The sequence below is a fragment of the Theobroma umbraticum genome, unplaced genomic scaffold (genome assembly GCF_002168275.2).
Source record: "Theobroma umbraticum cultivar Fairchild unplaced genomic scaffold, ASM216827v3 scaffold_44.0, whole genome shotgun sequence".
Taxonomy (NCBI): Eukaryota; Viridiplantae; Streptophyta; class Magnoliopsida; order Malvales; family Malvaceae; genus Theobroma; species Theobroma umbraticum.
In genome coordinates, this window is record NW_018397255.1 from 9,055,119 (window position 1) to 9,071,205 (window position 16,087).

General features: G+C 35.1%; 2 protein-coding genes and 1 pseudogene across 3 annotated transcripts; 1 reads left to right on the forward strand and 2 right to left on the reverse strand.

Moving 5' to 3' along the window:
• Positions 1 to 2,093: 2,093 nt before the first annotated feature.
• Positions 2,094 to 3,976, reverse strand: LOC110409559 (Pectin lyase-like superfamily protein). Its single transcript, XM_021418939.1, has 5 exons — positions 3,557 to 3,976; positions 3,279 to 3,450; positions 2,862 to 3,068; positions 2,458 to 2,717; positions 2,094 to 2,358 (listed from the first exon to the last, which is right to left on the reverse strand). The coding sequence occupies exons 1-5, from the start codon at positions 3,949 to 3,951 to the stop codon at positions 2,202 to 2,204; spliced, it is 1,191 nt and encodes a 396-aa protein (XP_021274614.1). The 5' UTR covers positions 3,952 to 3,976; the 3' UTR covers positions 2,094 to 2,201.
• An 852-nt stretch (positions 3,977 to 4,828) lies between these two features.
• LOC110429157 (UDP-glycosyltransferase 71K3 pseudogene) lies at positions 4,829 to 6,595 on the forward strand (annotated as a pseudogene).
• Positions 6,596 to 6,744: 149 nt separating this feature from the next.
• LOC110408994 (Transcription factor TFIIE, alpha subunit) lies at positions 6,745 to 15,419 on the reverse strand. Of its 2 annotated transcripts, none has more exons than XM_021418187.2 (11): positions 15,254 to 15,419; positions 15,045 to 15,132; positions 14,819 to 14,941; positions 14,102 to 14,219; positions 13,615 to 13,743; positions 13,332 to 13,441; positions 13,036 to 13,219; positions 9,563 to 9,760; positions 8,757 to 8,990; positions 8,427 to 8,631; positions 6,745 to 7,256 (listed from the first exon to the last, which is right to left on the reverse strand). In XM_021418187.2, exons 2-11 carry the CDS (start codon positions 15,065 to 15,067, stop codon positions 7,162 to 7,164), a joined length of 1,419 nt encoding a protein of 472 aa, XP_021273862.1. In that variant the 5' UTR covers positions 15,068 to 15,132; positions 15,254 to 15,419; the 3' UTR covers positions 6,745 to 7,161. The 2 variants fall into 2 exon arrangements, with proteins under 2 accessions (XP_021273862.1, XP_021273861.1); XM_021418186.2 differs by having other exon boundaries at positions 14,102 to 14,222; positions 15,254 to 15,417.
• Between the last annotated feature and the right edge of the window lie 668 nt (positions 15,420 to 16,087).

The window sequence follows — 16,087 nt, forward strand, 5'->3', positions numbered from 1 at the left end:
AATTATACCTTCACCTAGACGCACTATCTGGCACAAAAACATCAACCACTACCCCGAATTCATCAAAAACCTTTTTAATTTTAGCCCAGGAAACTCCTTTTGTGATATTATCCACTTGTATACAGAGATTTCCTACACCGCGCCAACTCTAATTAACCACAAATCCTTGTTCCCTAAACTTGTATCTCAAAAAATTTTAAATTACCCAGGCATGAGAGTAAAATTAAAACGTAAAAAATGTTCCTTAATAATTCTATCAAAGCAGAATAGTAGACCTTGAAACAAAGAAACAAAGAGTTGGTAACAAATCTGAAAAAAAAAAACAAAAGAAAATGAATTTATAGTAAGTACTCACAAGAGGGATGGACTTTATTCTTTCTTTTGGGTCTTTTCTAAAAAAAAAAAAAGAACAAAAACAAATAGAGTTGGACTTAGTCTCTTTTTTTATGAAGAAAAGGTAAAATTTTTGTTAAATAGAACAATAACAAGAATTCAATCTTAGATAAAGAGATAGAAAAATATCCATAACCTCTCTGGTAATTTTATTTCCTTTATTTTAGAAGAGAAAGAAAAAGATGTCGAAGCAAAAAGCGATGCAAAGAGACCGTGTGCAAAGCACGGGTCATATTCTAGCAGACTTAATTCAAGCCATCCACAACATTCGCCAACAGCAATGGAGTGTCCAAGTTCATCCTATTTATAGGGAAGCCAATAGAAGCCAATAGAGTCGTTAATTTTATGGCCAATGAAGGGTTCTCTATTGCTTAGAATTTCTTAGCTTATAATAGTCCACCTGATATGTCTAGGAACTATTGGTTAACGATGTAATTGGTGTTTGTTTCCCTTATTGGATTAGGCAATAAAAAGTCTTTCTTTCCCTGAAAAAAAGGTTGAAACCCTTTTGAATAATTTGAGCACTTGAAGTTGAGTTAACTTAAATCGAGTAATTAAATAAAGTTTAAAATTAATTTCTCGCTTATGATATCGCAGCATATAATATTTGATATTTTTACGTGAACTGAATCAAAGCTTTGAAACAATTTATTGGTATTTTAATTGCCATTTTATCACTGCAATTTCATTATCATTAATTTTTTCTTAATTTTTAATTGGTTGTGTTCTATTTAATTGATATTTATTTTGTTTTAAATATTTTTATTATAGTCTTCCAATCGAGCAATGATTACTCTCTTTTTTAAAAAATTTTGTTGTGTATAAATTGACATTAAGAGACTTTTTGTATGTATAAATAATAAATATAATTGAAGTCCTTGCTAACTTTTTATTACCATTCATTAAACATAATGTAATTGATAATAAGCATGTACTTGAAAAAGATAATAGCATTATTATTTTAACTCTTTTTTTCTTGGTTCATTATTTAAAATATAATCTCTCTTATGCTTTAAATTAATCAATCTCAGATTGTATGCTTATGTTTTGTTTTTTTTGGGCCAAGATTGCATGTTTATGTTTCAAGTATAAGTTTTATAACTTGAATTCCTCCCATCCCAGCCACGCAACACTTAAGAGGTCCAACCTCTTTTACAAGTTTTGTGTATCATTTTCCTTTGCCAAATTTGTAAGCCAGCAACAGTTTCAATTTTACTTTTCTTTGAATAGAACCTTTTGAGCAAGTGAGCTTCATCAATTACTAAATATGTCTTGAGATTGCATGAAAACCTTCCCTTGATTGTCTAACATCTTATCCAAAACAAATGCCTTTAAATTCCAGAGTTTTCTTTTATTTACATGTAATATTAAATTACACAATTGTAGTTAATATCTGAGATATCTCTTTAAATTTTTTAAAATTTTGATAAAATCATCATCATAAATTTTATGAAAAATTATCTTATATATACGTCCATATAGAGTATTTGAACTCCACAATTAGAGTTAGAAGGTTGATATGTGTCATTATAGTATATGTAAAAAAATTAATAACTTTATTAATTATTAGAATAATAACCCCAACTTTGTTATAAGGAAAAACGGCAACTTCATCAAAATCTTCTTATCAATTGAAGGTTATTTTTAGCCATCAATGTTAATTAGTTGAGTGGCAAAGATCCAAATTAATTTGTGCCACGTCCATAAAAAGTTGGAATAAATTAAATTGTTAGGGCAAGTAGTATTATTCCATTATATTATTATTACAAGAATTATTTAGGGATCACTATCAATGTTGAGTAAGGTTGCTAATTATTGTAGGATTGCAACCACTGATCCCCATCAATATAAGAGGTATTAAGGAAAATTGAAGCTTGAGTATCATTCAGCATTTGAACGTAAGGGACTCTCAAAGTCGTGTTAGCTCCGTCACCCGTGCAATTATACTCTCCGTAGAAGATGGTCCTGCATTGCGTTCATAAGCCAAAAGCAAATTTAGTCGGTAATGTGTATACGTTAGAACTAACATATAGTCAAATTAACCATCAGTGTTGCAGTCCATACTGGTCTCTTGCAGGATCGTTGAAGTCATTCCAACCCACTGGTGCAATAATATTTGTCATGGATGTCAAAGCAAAAACCACCCGCGAGAATGGTCTCCATGCTCGACCTAGCCATATTCTTCCTGTTCCTCCCACGCTACAATTCACGAATGCAAACCCGGTGTTCTCATCCCCGGAAGCTCTTCCATGTGCCGTAACGGCTCCATTTATGCCTTTGGATCCCGGAGCAACGGGGTTTGCTATGGAAACCAACTGGCAATTCTGTTCCAAATGTGTATTACAAGGGGTTAAATTGAATTGTTATACAGGTTTTGGTTTCGCAAGGTGACCGGACTGGACTGGACAGCCGAGAGGACATATGCAAGTTGTAAAATGCAGTTTAGATTGCTTCACAGTAAGCATTACCTCATATAGAGACCTTCCATCCCCAAAAATGAAGTCGATTGAGCCCTGTATATAGCAATCCTTGAAGTAATGGCGACCTCGGTCGTCATGAAGTGTGTCTTGAGCTCCAAAGAATCCGCAACCCCAGAAGGCTGCTTGGTCTCCTGCTATTCTAATTGCCACTGCTTGTGCCCCATCATCACCTGGACGTGGGATAGGAGCTACATTCTGCCATAAATACATGATAAAAGCTCGAATGCATTATTAGATAGCACAGATTTCATTTCTCTTTTTATTTATGTGTTCTGAGCTACTTTTCTTATATATATATATAAATAAATAATTCATGTCATCTTCATCGAGAGCAACATTTAATCTTTATTCGTAATTATAATTAACAAATTTTTTATAGTTTTATTGAAGTATATTATGTCTCACCATGAAGCTAATGTTCTTAGCAATAAAGTTGGCGGAGAAAACTTGAACAGAACCACTATAGAAGGTGCCATTAGCAGAATTGGCAGTGTCATTCCAAACAACTGCAGTTGATGTATAGCCTTGTCCTTGAAATGTAATATTGGGTTTGGTTTTTGGAATAGTGACTTTCTCACTGGAAAAAGCAAAGGCATTGCATTCAGGCTTAGGAATATGACCCAAAAGGAAAAAAGAAAAGAGAAAAAAGAGTTCATTAGAACTTGGAAAGGACAGCAGCTCACTAGTAAATGCCCGAATTGATCCATATTACGGTTCTTTTCTTGCTAAAGTTTGCAACTGCATCAACGGCTGATTGCACTGTCGTGAAGTTGCAACACCCGTTTCGATCAACACAAAGCGTTAACGTTCTGTTGGTTTCAGGAGGTGGAAAGTTTGGTGGGAAGTCATCACAAATTGATCCTGTTTTGCCCTTATCAGGGTGTTTACGATGATGTCGATGTAGGCCGTCGAAGTAAAATGGAATGAATGTTGCAATGATGGATGAGGATGAACAAGAGGTTATACTAAAATCAACAAGATATTTGAGGAACTGAGGGCTTGGATTTATGACAACTCTGGATGCAAAAACAGCAAAAATGGCAACAAGAACAGTGGAAAAAATGCTTTTGGGACTCATTGGTTTTTTTTTTCTTATGGGATGAGGGGAGAGATAAGGAATAGGAGATATATATATATATATATATATATATATAGTTTAAAGGGGAGGATGCATAAGCATGCACTTGAAGTTTAAGGGTAGATGGCATGCCTTGCAAATCACCCTGTCCTTTGGTAAATTCTTGTTAGAATTTCCAACCTACCAAACATAAGCGATGACCACCCAAAAAGAAAAAAAAAATGTGGACCGGGACAAGTTTAGACTTCACATTTTCATGCTCCTTGTTCGGGTCCACTCCCCAGGCCCAATTCTGCCACTGCTAACCAACAAGTGCGCCTACGCCTTAAGGTTTTCCAATTTAATTCACCAAATTTTGTCCATTGGAATTGATAATTTATTTCACATCTCTCAAACATCCATCGCTCTCTCCTGATGAGTCACGAGAATGATGGTTTATTGAGAAAGAAAATGAAAAAGAGTCAACAGTGTACACCCACATTTTGTTGGCAAAGGATTCATTTATTACTCTCCATACTTGCTATCATAGTTTATTTAAAAAGAAAAAAGAAAAGAGTCAACATTATACACCCATATTATGTTGACAAAGGGTTCATTTGTTACCTTCAGTACTCGCTATCATGGTTTATTTAAAGTTCAAAAGAAAAGAATCAACATTATATAACGTTCTTATGTTGACAAAGGGTTAAAGGATGTTTATCAATAGTTCAGCACCTTCTTTCTGCTACGCAACGAATGTTAAAATGTCATTTGTAATTCACCCTCTTTATCAATGCTCGCTTTAATTTTCTTATCAAACTCGCTTTCATAGTATATTATAAAGAAAAAGTAGCTACAACATAATTATTCACCAATATTCTGTTGACATAGAGTTACAAGAGTTAGCAATAACGAAGGAGAACGAGAAGTAAAGCTCACTAACCAACTTAAGACCACCAACGACAGCTGCAAATGAGAAAAGCCAAGCTAATATTCATCCCCGTTCCAGGAATTGGTCACCTGGTGCCTATTTTAGAGTTTGCAGAGCGGCTGTTTGATCGATATGATCAATTTTCAGTAACAGTTCTTGTCATTCCATCATCATTTGTCCCTGATTCAGACGCAGATACAAAAACTCTAGCTGCATCATCCGATTCTCGGATACAATATGTCAAGCTTCCTCGATGTGATCCTCCTTCGCTAGATCTTTTCTATAAATCACCAGAAAAATTTTTCACTACTTTTTTAGAGAGCCAAAGCCCACGCCAAAGAAGCTATAATCAACCTTGTTTTGCCTGATTCAACCTCCAACTCAGTTCTAGTCGTTGGCTTGGTTTTGGACTTCTTTTGTACCGCCATGATTGACATAGGGAAAGAACTTGGAATTCCTTCGTACTTGTTTTCCGCCTCGTGTGCAGCGTTTCTTAGCCTCATGTTCGACCTTCCAACTAGACATGATCAGGCTGGTCGTGAGTTTGAGGAATCAGAGCCTGAGTCAATCATCCCAGGTTATGCAAAACCTGTACCTACTGGTGTTTTGCCCTCCTTTTTATTTAACAAGCATGGGGGCTACCTTTCATTGCTAGAACATGCAAGAAGATTCAAGGAGGTTGAAGGTATTATTATAAATTCATTTGAACTGCTTGAAACACATGCGTTCAAGTCTTTGATGGAATGTTCTATTTCTACACCATCTACCCGGTTGGTTCACTGGTCAGTCTCAAGGGTCTGAAGATTTTACAGATTGACAAAGCTGAAAACAATGAGATCTTGGGATGGCTTGATCAACAGCCTCCATCATCAGTAGTTTTCTTGTTCTTCGGAAGCTTAGGGAGTTTTGATGAGCCCCAAGTAAGCGAAATTGCATGTGGGCTCGAGCGTAGGGAGTTCAGATTCCTGTGGTCAGTGCGCAAGGCGCCAGCAAAGGGCGAATTCGAGGCACTAAGGGAGTACACCAACCTTGATTTAGAGGGCATCTTGCCAGATGGATTCTTGGAGAGAACAAAGAAGAAAGGGAGGATTTGCGGGTGTGCACCCCAAGCGGATGCCCTGGCCCATGTAGCAGTTGGAGGGTTTGTGTCGCACTGCGAGTGGAACTGTATCTTTGAGAGCTTGTGGAATGGGGTACCAATTGCAACATGGCCAATCTATTCAGGGCAACAAATGAATGCATTTCAGATGGTGAAAGATTTAGGGCTGGCTGTGGAGTTGAAGTTGGATTATAGGATGGGCAAGGGTAAGCTTGTGATGGCGGATGAGATAGAAAGAGCCGTTAGATGCGTGATGGATGGTGAAAGCGAGGTCAGATTGAGGATTAAGGAGATGGCTTAAAAGATTAGAGAAGCTGTGGTGGATGGTGGAACTTCATTTGCTTCATTCGGGGAATTGGTTAAGGTTATGCTGCGGTAATGCACTTCTTCAGCAAGTTTGGAACTCTGGAAAAAGCCTGCTTATTTGTGCTTAATTAATAAAAACCTTCCTCAGTCTCAAAACAGAACGGCTGACACTATTTACAGCATTTTGTTAGGGAAATGTTCATACAGATCTAGGTCTGGTTTGACATTGAGATTAAGTTGACAATTATTTGTTTAAAAAATTATAGAAACAAAATATTGTTCAAATACAAGTTTGGATTACAATTTTCTAACGATTTACAGGTGCAAAACTCTACTCCAAAGCTGGTCTTTAAAATTTAAGACTTAAGACTTGGAGCAATAGTGAGGTTGTGACCTATGACCTCTTGGTATCCGCAGTTTTCGAGGTACAGATGCCCTGTCTTCAAGTCTTGATACTTTGCAAACATTAAAAAAGAGATGGCCACGAAGATAATTGTAATTCTCACTGCTGTTTTTCTACATAACGCTGTTGAAATTAACACTATTCAGTACCTTGCTTAAGAACACAAGGTACAACTGATGGAAACAGAAATTACAATTACGATTAATATCTTTGGTATACTGCTTTGTCTACAAGGCAAGTTCATGAAAATCAATTTCTAAGACTACAAACATCATTTTTACTTCTCACAGCAAACTATTGGCACAAAGTCAAGTGATCACAAATAAAACTAATAACAATGATCCAATTTGAAGGGCTTCAGTTGTACGAGCACATGAAGATGTGAAAACTTGCAACTAGAGAGCAACATTTACACCACCCGTTCCCAACGTTGCTAATGCCACGAAGACCAAGGGAAGCTGAACCATTCACTTAGGAAAATCTTTGCTCTCTTTAGCCTTCCTCCCAATCTACATCATCCTCATCATCTCCAGAGGCTTCCGCTTCAACATTCAAGTCATTAACCTTATAACTCTCAGTTGTATTGCCTGAAATTGCATATAGCAAATTATTTTATAGGGAATACACAAATATCATCATCATAATGAAATTATGATTAGGACAAATTTTGTATCAAAAAGATGTATGGGGCATGAGGATTGAAGTTATATCAACTTGCCTCCATGACCGGCACAGAAAGTTAATGGGAATACTCAACTTGATTTACAGCAGATTATTTCTATGATTACTAACACACTTTAAATGGCAACAAAAATCCTATAACATGCACATGGACATGAGTTAAATATTTCAACAGAGCACAGGAAGACAGAAATTTCCCCCCTACCAGTAGGTATACTATACATATCCTATTGTAAATTAAGAAATAACATGCCCGTATATATGTATATACAGTAACTGTTTGCAGGGAAAACCACAGTAGGCAGTGATCAATTATGTAAACAACTATCTACTGCAATTCTGCACGCCTTGAATAGCATTCAAGGTGAAACTTTTTGAGGCCAAAAAAAAATCAAACTTTCTAAAAGTTTAAGAAATAATGATCCTATGCATGTATACAATCTGGTCATTATTTTTGATGTTGATTGATAGGAAAGTATTAGCAACATTATGTACAATTAAAATATCCTGCTATTAGATAAAACTGAAAATTTTGCTCCCGAAACTAACTATTTGTTTTTATTTATATAGTACTAAGTTAATAGCTGATAAAAATTGTTATGACTCAATTTATGGATTTTGTCCAAAAAAAACACCATTTAGGGAAAATTTGACGTATTCTTTAAATTTAACTAAATTTAATGAATTGTTTGATACCCAAAAATGTTGATTTTTAAAAATTATTAGTTTTCCACTCTATACGTAAGTACTCAATTTGATATAAAATATGAAAATAGATAACACTATGAATTACAATAAAACACGGGAAAATGGAATTAAATTATATTTGATGGCTTACCCATAAATTATTGGTTTGGTTAAATATATTCTAAGATTTAGGAGTAAATTCCAATTGCACGGTTTTCAAAGATTTTTTGCTTATTAAATATTCTTTTAAATGGTTAGTTATATGAACAAGAACAACCAAGGATGATAACAATTTCAAGTAGTTTAAACATTTAATTTTCAGCAGTTTTCGTCGTCATCCAATAGCAACCAAGTTATATTCTGAATACAAAACAAAATAAAGCATTTACCTGCAACAGGGGCTTCTTCCCAATCAATATCATCATCTCCCTCATCGTCATCACGTTTAACTTTCATGCCAACTTGACGCTTGGAAGAGTCAGAATGACTACTGGCAAGAGGAATGTCTGATAATTCTTCTTGTTTCTTAGCAGCTTCTTCTAGTTCTTGTTGTTTCTTGTACAAAGCAGCATAATAGGCTTTAAGATACTCGTCCTTCAAGTTAACAGGAAAGCAAGTAAATTAAAAACTTTAATCAGAGAAAAAACAAAGAAAAAAAAATGATTCAAAGAACTAGATGGACATAGATAAAAAGAAGGAATCCATCTCATTCTACGTACCTGTAAATTCTTCTTATCATCAGTTTCAATAGTCGACTTCTTGTCTTCTGAAAAATCTGGTTGTGTTGAAGTGCCGTCTGTCTTGAACTCCTGCTTGACCTCTCCACGCTGTTCCTTTGTCAGGTTCATTCCTTGCTTTATCATCCAAGGTGGCAATACTTTCAAGGATGTGCCTGCACTTTCAGATTTGACATCTTCTTCCTTGCCATCAAGACCAGAAAAGGCAACTTCAACCTGCCAAGCAGGCCCAAGAAGCTTTAAAAACAATCGAAGTTGATGGTAGAACATCCAATATTTGAAATTGAAAAATGTTATGCCCAACACAATAGAGAAAAGTTTCTCGTAAAAATAGCAACAGAATATCCACACTCCCAAAAAGTACAAAGCATAGAAAATAGATAGTTTGGTTGAAGACTGATACATGACAGGAATAACTCCAGAGAGCTTCCAAAACAATTTCTCTTTGGAATAGTATGGTCTAAGCAGAAATCTGTTTCAGCACAAATGGTTGCTAAATGAGAAGCAGGGGCTTACTACCTTTCTCAAATGCGTCAGATGCCTTTAGTTAACTTAGCATTTTGCATGAAAAATCAACACACACAATTTAAGATTGTAAGCAAATTTGAACCTCCAAAAATTATTGATACATGACTACAAAAACGCATACAAAGAAAAAAAAAGTGTTAAGAGAGTTAAACTACAAATTTATACCAAAGTCTAGCATCAATATTACATAAATATTAGTACATTTTAAGCAGTTGCACCTGACATTAGACATCAAAGAGAAATACAGTTGGAAATCTTACCTTTGTCTCCCCAAGAAATGGCATAGGTGTTCCACCATAACCCTGAGAAGATCTGGAAGGATCATTAGAACCAGAATCACCATTTATTGCACGCCCAGCAGCACTTGCTCGAGCTTCCCATGCTTGTAGACTTCCAAATTCTGGAACAGGCAAATCTTTTACTCTGCTGAGTTGTTCCATTAGAGGTTTAAGCTGTACCTGCAGTCATATCATTATATCACCTCTTTAAAAATGGCCTACAAAATATACACCATGAAAAGACTGAAGTGACATAACTGTAAAACAAATGGATAGGGAAATAAGTTAAATGCAATGGAATTCAAACGATTAGTGCTGATGATCAAATTTGGTTGTAAAGGCTATTTAAAAAGAAAGTTTTGGCAATGTGAAAGAGATAAAGAATTTGAGGACAGGACAGTTTCGCAATGGCTTTTCTCCAAGCTCCCCAGAAGGTAGTAAAAATCAATATTAAGATTATATTTCCTTTTCATAATTCGTTCATACGAGGAGATTCAAGAGGAGCTTAAATGTCTCTTGGTGTTTGATCCTTAGATCAAGATTGCTGGAAATGAATAAAAGAGCATGCTAGCCATGTGAGTGGGATTATGGAATAACAGCTAACTCAGGAAAAGCTGCATTTCTCACTGCTTGTTTCTATGGTCATGAATGTTTAAATTCAGGTTAGTTAGCCACTATATAATTATAGAGAAGACCTATGATCATGTGTCATGGTGCTTGAGTGATCCGAGATAGGGACATCAAGCAGAATGTACTGACTGCATCTCTAAGAGCCATTTCTCCATTGTTGCCATTATAACAGGGTAAGCCTCTTAGCCCTTTCTATTTATTTTGTAAACGAATGATTGTTTAGAATTTCAAGCAAAATATTTATTTGAAAGTACAAGAAAGAATTTAAAAATAATTTTGGAGGTTATTCTGCATAACAAATATTATTTAAATTAGAGGCTTTAATTTCTTTCAGAGCTTATGTGCTATAGGGATAGTTAATTTGTTTGACTGTTTCCAATTAGATGGTTGTTGAGAGCTTTTATGGTTATACTAATTACTGTATTTAAGCTCGGATTCAAGTCAACTTTTATATACCTGTAATGACCAGGCTTATCTAATAAACTAGCATTTTAGGATTAACTAACCTGGTTGCCAAGCTTAAGGGCATAAATAGTCACTGTAATTTGCCTTGAATAAACCTTGGTCATTGTTTTATGTTTGTTCATTGCTTCCATAGTTTTTGTGTCTAGATTTAAAATGTGTAGCTTGCAGTACTCAATCCGTCATTCAAAAGAAAATTGAAGAAAAGCACATCTGCAACTTCTTTCAGCCTTAAATAAAATTCTTCCAGGTTTACTACCTCTCATGGTGACTTTTCAGGCTATCTAATGGACACTCTCAGCAGACTACCAACCTAATTTCTTCAGTAGCCCTTGTGGAATTAAAAAGAGCAGGAAGTTGTTCCCTTAATTCACATCTTTTCAACAGGATTTAATCAGGTGTTTTTTCACCTTTGAAAATGTTTCCAGGTTCAAAGTAAAACTGAGAAACAGTGAACTTGTATCAGTATGAAGGTGTTGAGGATGGCACTGATTCAGTGAGTAGTTTAGGAACATTCCCAAATCTCCTTCAAGATTTTCATCTCCACTGCTACTACGGTTAAAGATGCTATTAACCAGAGATAGAAGAAGTAACCTGTTGCACGGAGGGAATAACATTCTAAGGGGCAAAGAGCTATGCTTACCAGAGATAGAAGAAGTTAACGGACTATATTAGAAGACAAGATACACAGAAATACCATTTAATAAGGTAGAAAAGATGAGTTTAAACATCACCCAGCACAGGTGACAAAGGTGTAAGACAATGAAGGTAGGTTGTCCACAAAGCGAGAATCAAAGAAGCTGGACTATTTCACCATTGTTCCAAATATAGGGCAGCACAGCAGCAGGCTATTAGGACTCGATAGGATGCTTTTGCAAGAAACATCTTCTGAAGTCAATGACAGGGTAAAGGTTTTTGTTTGGAAGGATAATTAGAATGCAAAATGCAGAGGAAGGATTGAAAGGTGAGTTTCCTGATTTATCTTTCAGTGTGGAAGGTATGGAAACTTCATTACTTCTTCCCTTTAGTGTCTGCTAAGGTATGGTCAATGTTCTGTTCTCCCTTTATGATTGCTTGAGCAATGCTAAAAACAAAGACTAATCAGCAGGCTAGTTGGAGAGGTATTGATGCCAATGCCTCAACTATTGATAATAATCAGTATTTTCTGATGTAAAGACTCCAATTCCACTTCATTTTCCATTTTCTCCAGTTCATTTTACTGGTGTTATTTTACTATTTTCTCCCTGTTCTATTCTTGTAGGATTCCCTTGTTTGACAAGCAAGTAAACAAATAAAAGCACATATAATCAACAAAAACTTGAACTATTATTGAAAAGAGTAGCAAAACAGTAATATGTAATAAATTTGACAAAAACATCAAAAATAAAGTCAAGAATAAGATGTGCATGCATTAAGTCTTGAGAAGATGAACAGTGGAGAAACCAGATTACAACAACTCAGTGGAGAAACCAGATTACAACAACTCTCCTGATACATTCATCCATTAAAGGTGAAAGGATTCAGCACTATTGTGCATGAATAAAATAGAAAACCATTGACAAAGAAAACAACAAACACAAAAAAATTAATAAATTCCAACAGGAAAGATTAGCAGAATTAGAATCATTTTCTCTGTTGCATACAAACCAAAGCTTAATGTTTGCATGGCCTTGACTCCACCGCTTTGAACACCTAGCAATTCAAAGGACACAAAAAGCTAGGTGTCTATATTTCTATTTTGCCCACAAGTTCTTTACATAGCTTTTAGAAAAGCATTGACAAGTGGGAACCCTCCTGGACCAGTGTCATCCAACATGGTAGAAGCAACCAGCAAAAACTAAAAAAGAACACTTCAAGGTGGGCACAGTAAACTCCATACAACAGATCATGTTCTCCTTACCCCTCCAAATTGAATAATATGTGTTTCCTATATACGCACAATAGACTAACAGCAACAGGGATTTCCACAAAGAATCACTATTTCTCAATTTAGGTTCCTTTTTTTCCCTTTCAAGAAGAATTCAAATGAAACACCAGATTCCTTCACCATCAGAAGCCAAGGACAAATAATTAAGCTAAATTTCAGTGGACCTCATTGATTTGAGCCAATGTTAATATTTGAACCTTTAATAAAGTCCAATAATATCCAAAGCAAATATGGCCAGTAGAAGGGATCTTTATATTAATTACATGCTTTTCACATGCAAGGTGTACTTAAAAAATCTGTGAACCTACTAAAATTTTGTCAACTTACTCACAAAGGGATTAACTTCCTTATTTCAATAGATTCACATAATAGATCAAGCACAAATGAAATACACAATATAAGCTAACAAAAATAGGAAATTTTACGAAAAAAATACCTCCATTTTTTGAAGCATGTCCTTCAATTTTTCACGTCGCCGTCGTCTTGCATTGTCATCTCCATCTCCTACATCTTGTGCTGCTAACTTGTCACTCTCTGCCACCAATTCACCATTACATCTTTCACAGTGAAAATATTCATCCTCCAAGGAAACCAATCGCAATGCATCCAAAGCATTGTATCTGAAGACATGATACCAGGACACCTTCAATAGCCAAATATGCATTTAAAATGACCCAAGGAAAGAAAAAACAGAAGAAAAGGAAGAGGAAAGAGAAAGGCAGTGGCAGAAACCTTTTTCCACAGTTAGGGCACACATACTCCTGTACAGTATTCTTGTCCTCGAGCTCATCCTTTAGTTTTTTCTTCATACGATGCAGTCTATACCTAACAACATCATATATCTACAAAACACATTGCTTCAGGAATTTCACAAACTCAGAACCCAGAATCTGCTCTGAAATGGATAAAAGGCAAAGAGGTCTAATGCCTTAGCTATCCAATCCGGTATGATCATATTAATCAATGCTTAACAGAATTGGAAAAAACAAAAAATGAAAAGAAATAAAATAGCAACCTGTGCATAATCCAGACAACAATAAGAGTGAGTGTGCAATTTAATCTTCTCCTCTCCCTCTTTTCCACCATGTTGAACATCAACTGTCGCAGCTACCGCAGCACTATATATCTTTGCTCCTTTAGCCGTCTGTGACCAAACCAAACATCAGTATGCAGGCAAAAACAAAAGAAGGGTTCAATACAACCAAAAACTTGTTCACAATAAATGGAAACTAGACTTTTGGCCACTAACACAATACCACTATGCCTCAATTCCATGAGAAAATAAGGTACAACTGAAAATAAAAACAAGGGAAAAGAAAGTGATCTTCAATCCTTTTACATCCTGAGTGTATGTTTGAAACTTAATAAAGACCAAGAACATGATGATTCAGTAAAAATACAAAACAAAAAATCTACCTACAAAATCAAGCAGAGTGACAACTATGAAACATCAGTACAGGGGAAGAAAAAAGAAAAGAAGAGGAACTATATCAGACACTAACCTCTCTCCTATGATCACGGGTGACTAGTTTTTCTTCCTCAAATAGCCGTAGAGTCCGCCGAAGTTGCTTTGAATGTAGTTTCAACTCCTTTGCCAAATCTTCTTCCCTAACCCATTGTCTCCTAGACATGAAAGCAAAAATTTTTAATTACAATAACAGAATGAAGTGGCTTGCACATTGTAAGCCTAAAGCGCAACTTAAACAAGCAGGCATAATATTGTAAGCAAAAGGAATTATTCTTCAAGACAAATATATTTGCCATCACAACATAACTACAAATATAATACCAAAATTATAAAATATTATCCTCATAGCACAGACTCCTAGTTGAACTAAAAGAACACTTCCCAAAGTGTTTAGCCTAGTCTAACACTTCAGTTTCACCATATTATGCCTATTACAAAAAAATCACTCAAATGCCTCGCGCTTCAATGTCCAAAATTTTGGATGCTTCTAAATGTGCTTTCTTTCGAGACAAGATCACAACTTCAACTGTAAAAGTCTTTTCTAAAACTCTATTTTAAATTATAAATGCACCACAGACATTTCTACTTTTAATTCAATAAGTCTTAATTTCAACTAAAAAAGAATAACTTGAATGCTACCTTCCCCATATCTCCTACTAACAAAAGCATATTTTTCCCCTATTCCTTCCCTTGCTATTAGAAACAAAACCGTCTTTAATAGTTTGCAAGAGATAAAATAAGAAACAGTTACCTTGTAAGAGCATCAAGCACTACTACAGCAATCCCTCTATTATCCCCCCGACCAGTCTTCGGCTGATTATCTCCTTTAGTTGTCACATCATCATAAAACGCGCGAGCTGCAAGTTTCACCAACCTGTTTTTCCAGCTTCAATTTCAATCAAGACACAAAATAATAGGCAAAGACCAACCCCGTTTCCTGATACCCTCTATTGCCCAGATTTGAAGTAAACGCATACCTGTTAAATGGCTCAATACTCATCTTGTTCAGGGGTAGGCTTTAAAGATTTCTTGGTAATTGCCCAAATTCAATTTGCATCACGTAATCTGTTTGCGCAAAAGGAACAGCATCAGATAATCAAAAGTATAGCTATCCAGATCCAGAGTGACGGGGTTCGAAAGAGGGGATGGGGCGGATTGTCAATAAAGCAAGGATCGAGGCACAAACCGTCGGGAAGTTCACCCAGAAAACCCTGATTGTCTTTTCTATGTGGACAGACACGGTAAACGTAATAATTTCATTCACTATCAACGATTGGAGAACTACCCGTTAAGAAGAAAAGGTAATGGTTGCTGCGATGCGGCTAAATTTTGATGGAATGTAAGCTAAAATGTAAAAGGCGGCCCGAAGCTAGTAGGCGAAACGGCGCTTGATTGCCAAAGGATGCGTGCGCGATGTGCCCGGCTGATGGAGAGAGCGGCTGTCTCAGCTTATTGCGCGGCTCTTGGCTTCATAAAGAAAAATAAATAATACTAATTAAAAGTAAATTGCTTATTCTACAAGTTTTAAAAATAAAAATATACATAATTTTTTTCAGATATAATATAAGTAAAACTATAGATTTTTATATCTATAAAGTTATAATTAATAAATTAAAGGAATATTATAATTAATAAAAGTTTAATATATAGAGGACAACTTTGAAGCGATTTCATTACTCCGTGTGCTCAAAGCTGACCCATTGAGCTTATGCAAGCTTAAAAAGACAGATCTTAATAAAAAAATGTAATACATATAATAATATATTTTTAAATTTTTTAATATTTTTAATTTGATAATAATAATAGACATAATATTTATAAAAAAATTTTAAATAATTCAAAAATATTTAAATAAATTTTTATTCTTTTACTACATTTACTCAAGTTTTTTACTTCTATTTTTGAATCAAATAAATTTTTATATTTTATTTTAAATTAAATTAATTTTTATCATTATTAATTAATTTAATTTAAATATCTCTAATTATTTAATATCATATAATATTGACATGATATATAA

Excerpts from the sequence above, each read along its gene's own strand:
- LOC110408994 (XM_021418186.2), bottom strand. The coding sequence starts at position 15,067 with ATGAGTATTGAGCCATTTAACAG. Across the intron at positions 8,991-9,562 it reads CATTTCTTGGGGAGACAAAG|GTTGAAGTTGCCTTTTCTGG; the intron begins GTAAGATTTCCA and ends CCTGCTTGGCAG. Across the intron at positions 8,632-8,756 it reads ATGATAAGAAGAATTTACAG|GACGAGTATCTTAAAGCCTA; the intron begins GTACGTAGAATG and ends GTTAACTTGAAG.
- LOC110409559 (XM_021418939.1), bottom strand. The coding sequence starts at position 3,951 with ATGAGTCCCAAAAGCATTTTTTCCACTGTTCTTGTTGCCATTTTTGCT. Across the intron at positions 3,069-3,278 it reads CTAAGAACATTAGCTTCATG|AATGTAGCTCCTATCCCACG; the intron begins GTGAGACATAAT and ends TATTTATGGCAG. Across the intron at positions 2,718-2,861 it reads ATGGAAGGTCTCTATATGAG|AATTGCCAGTTGGTTTCCAT; the intron begins GTAATGCTTACT and ends CATTTGGAACAG.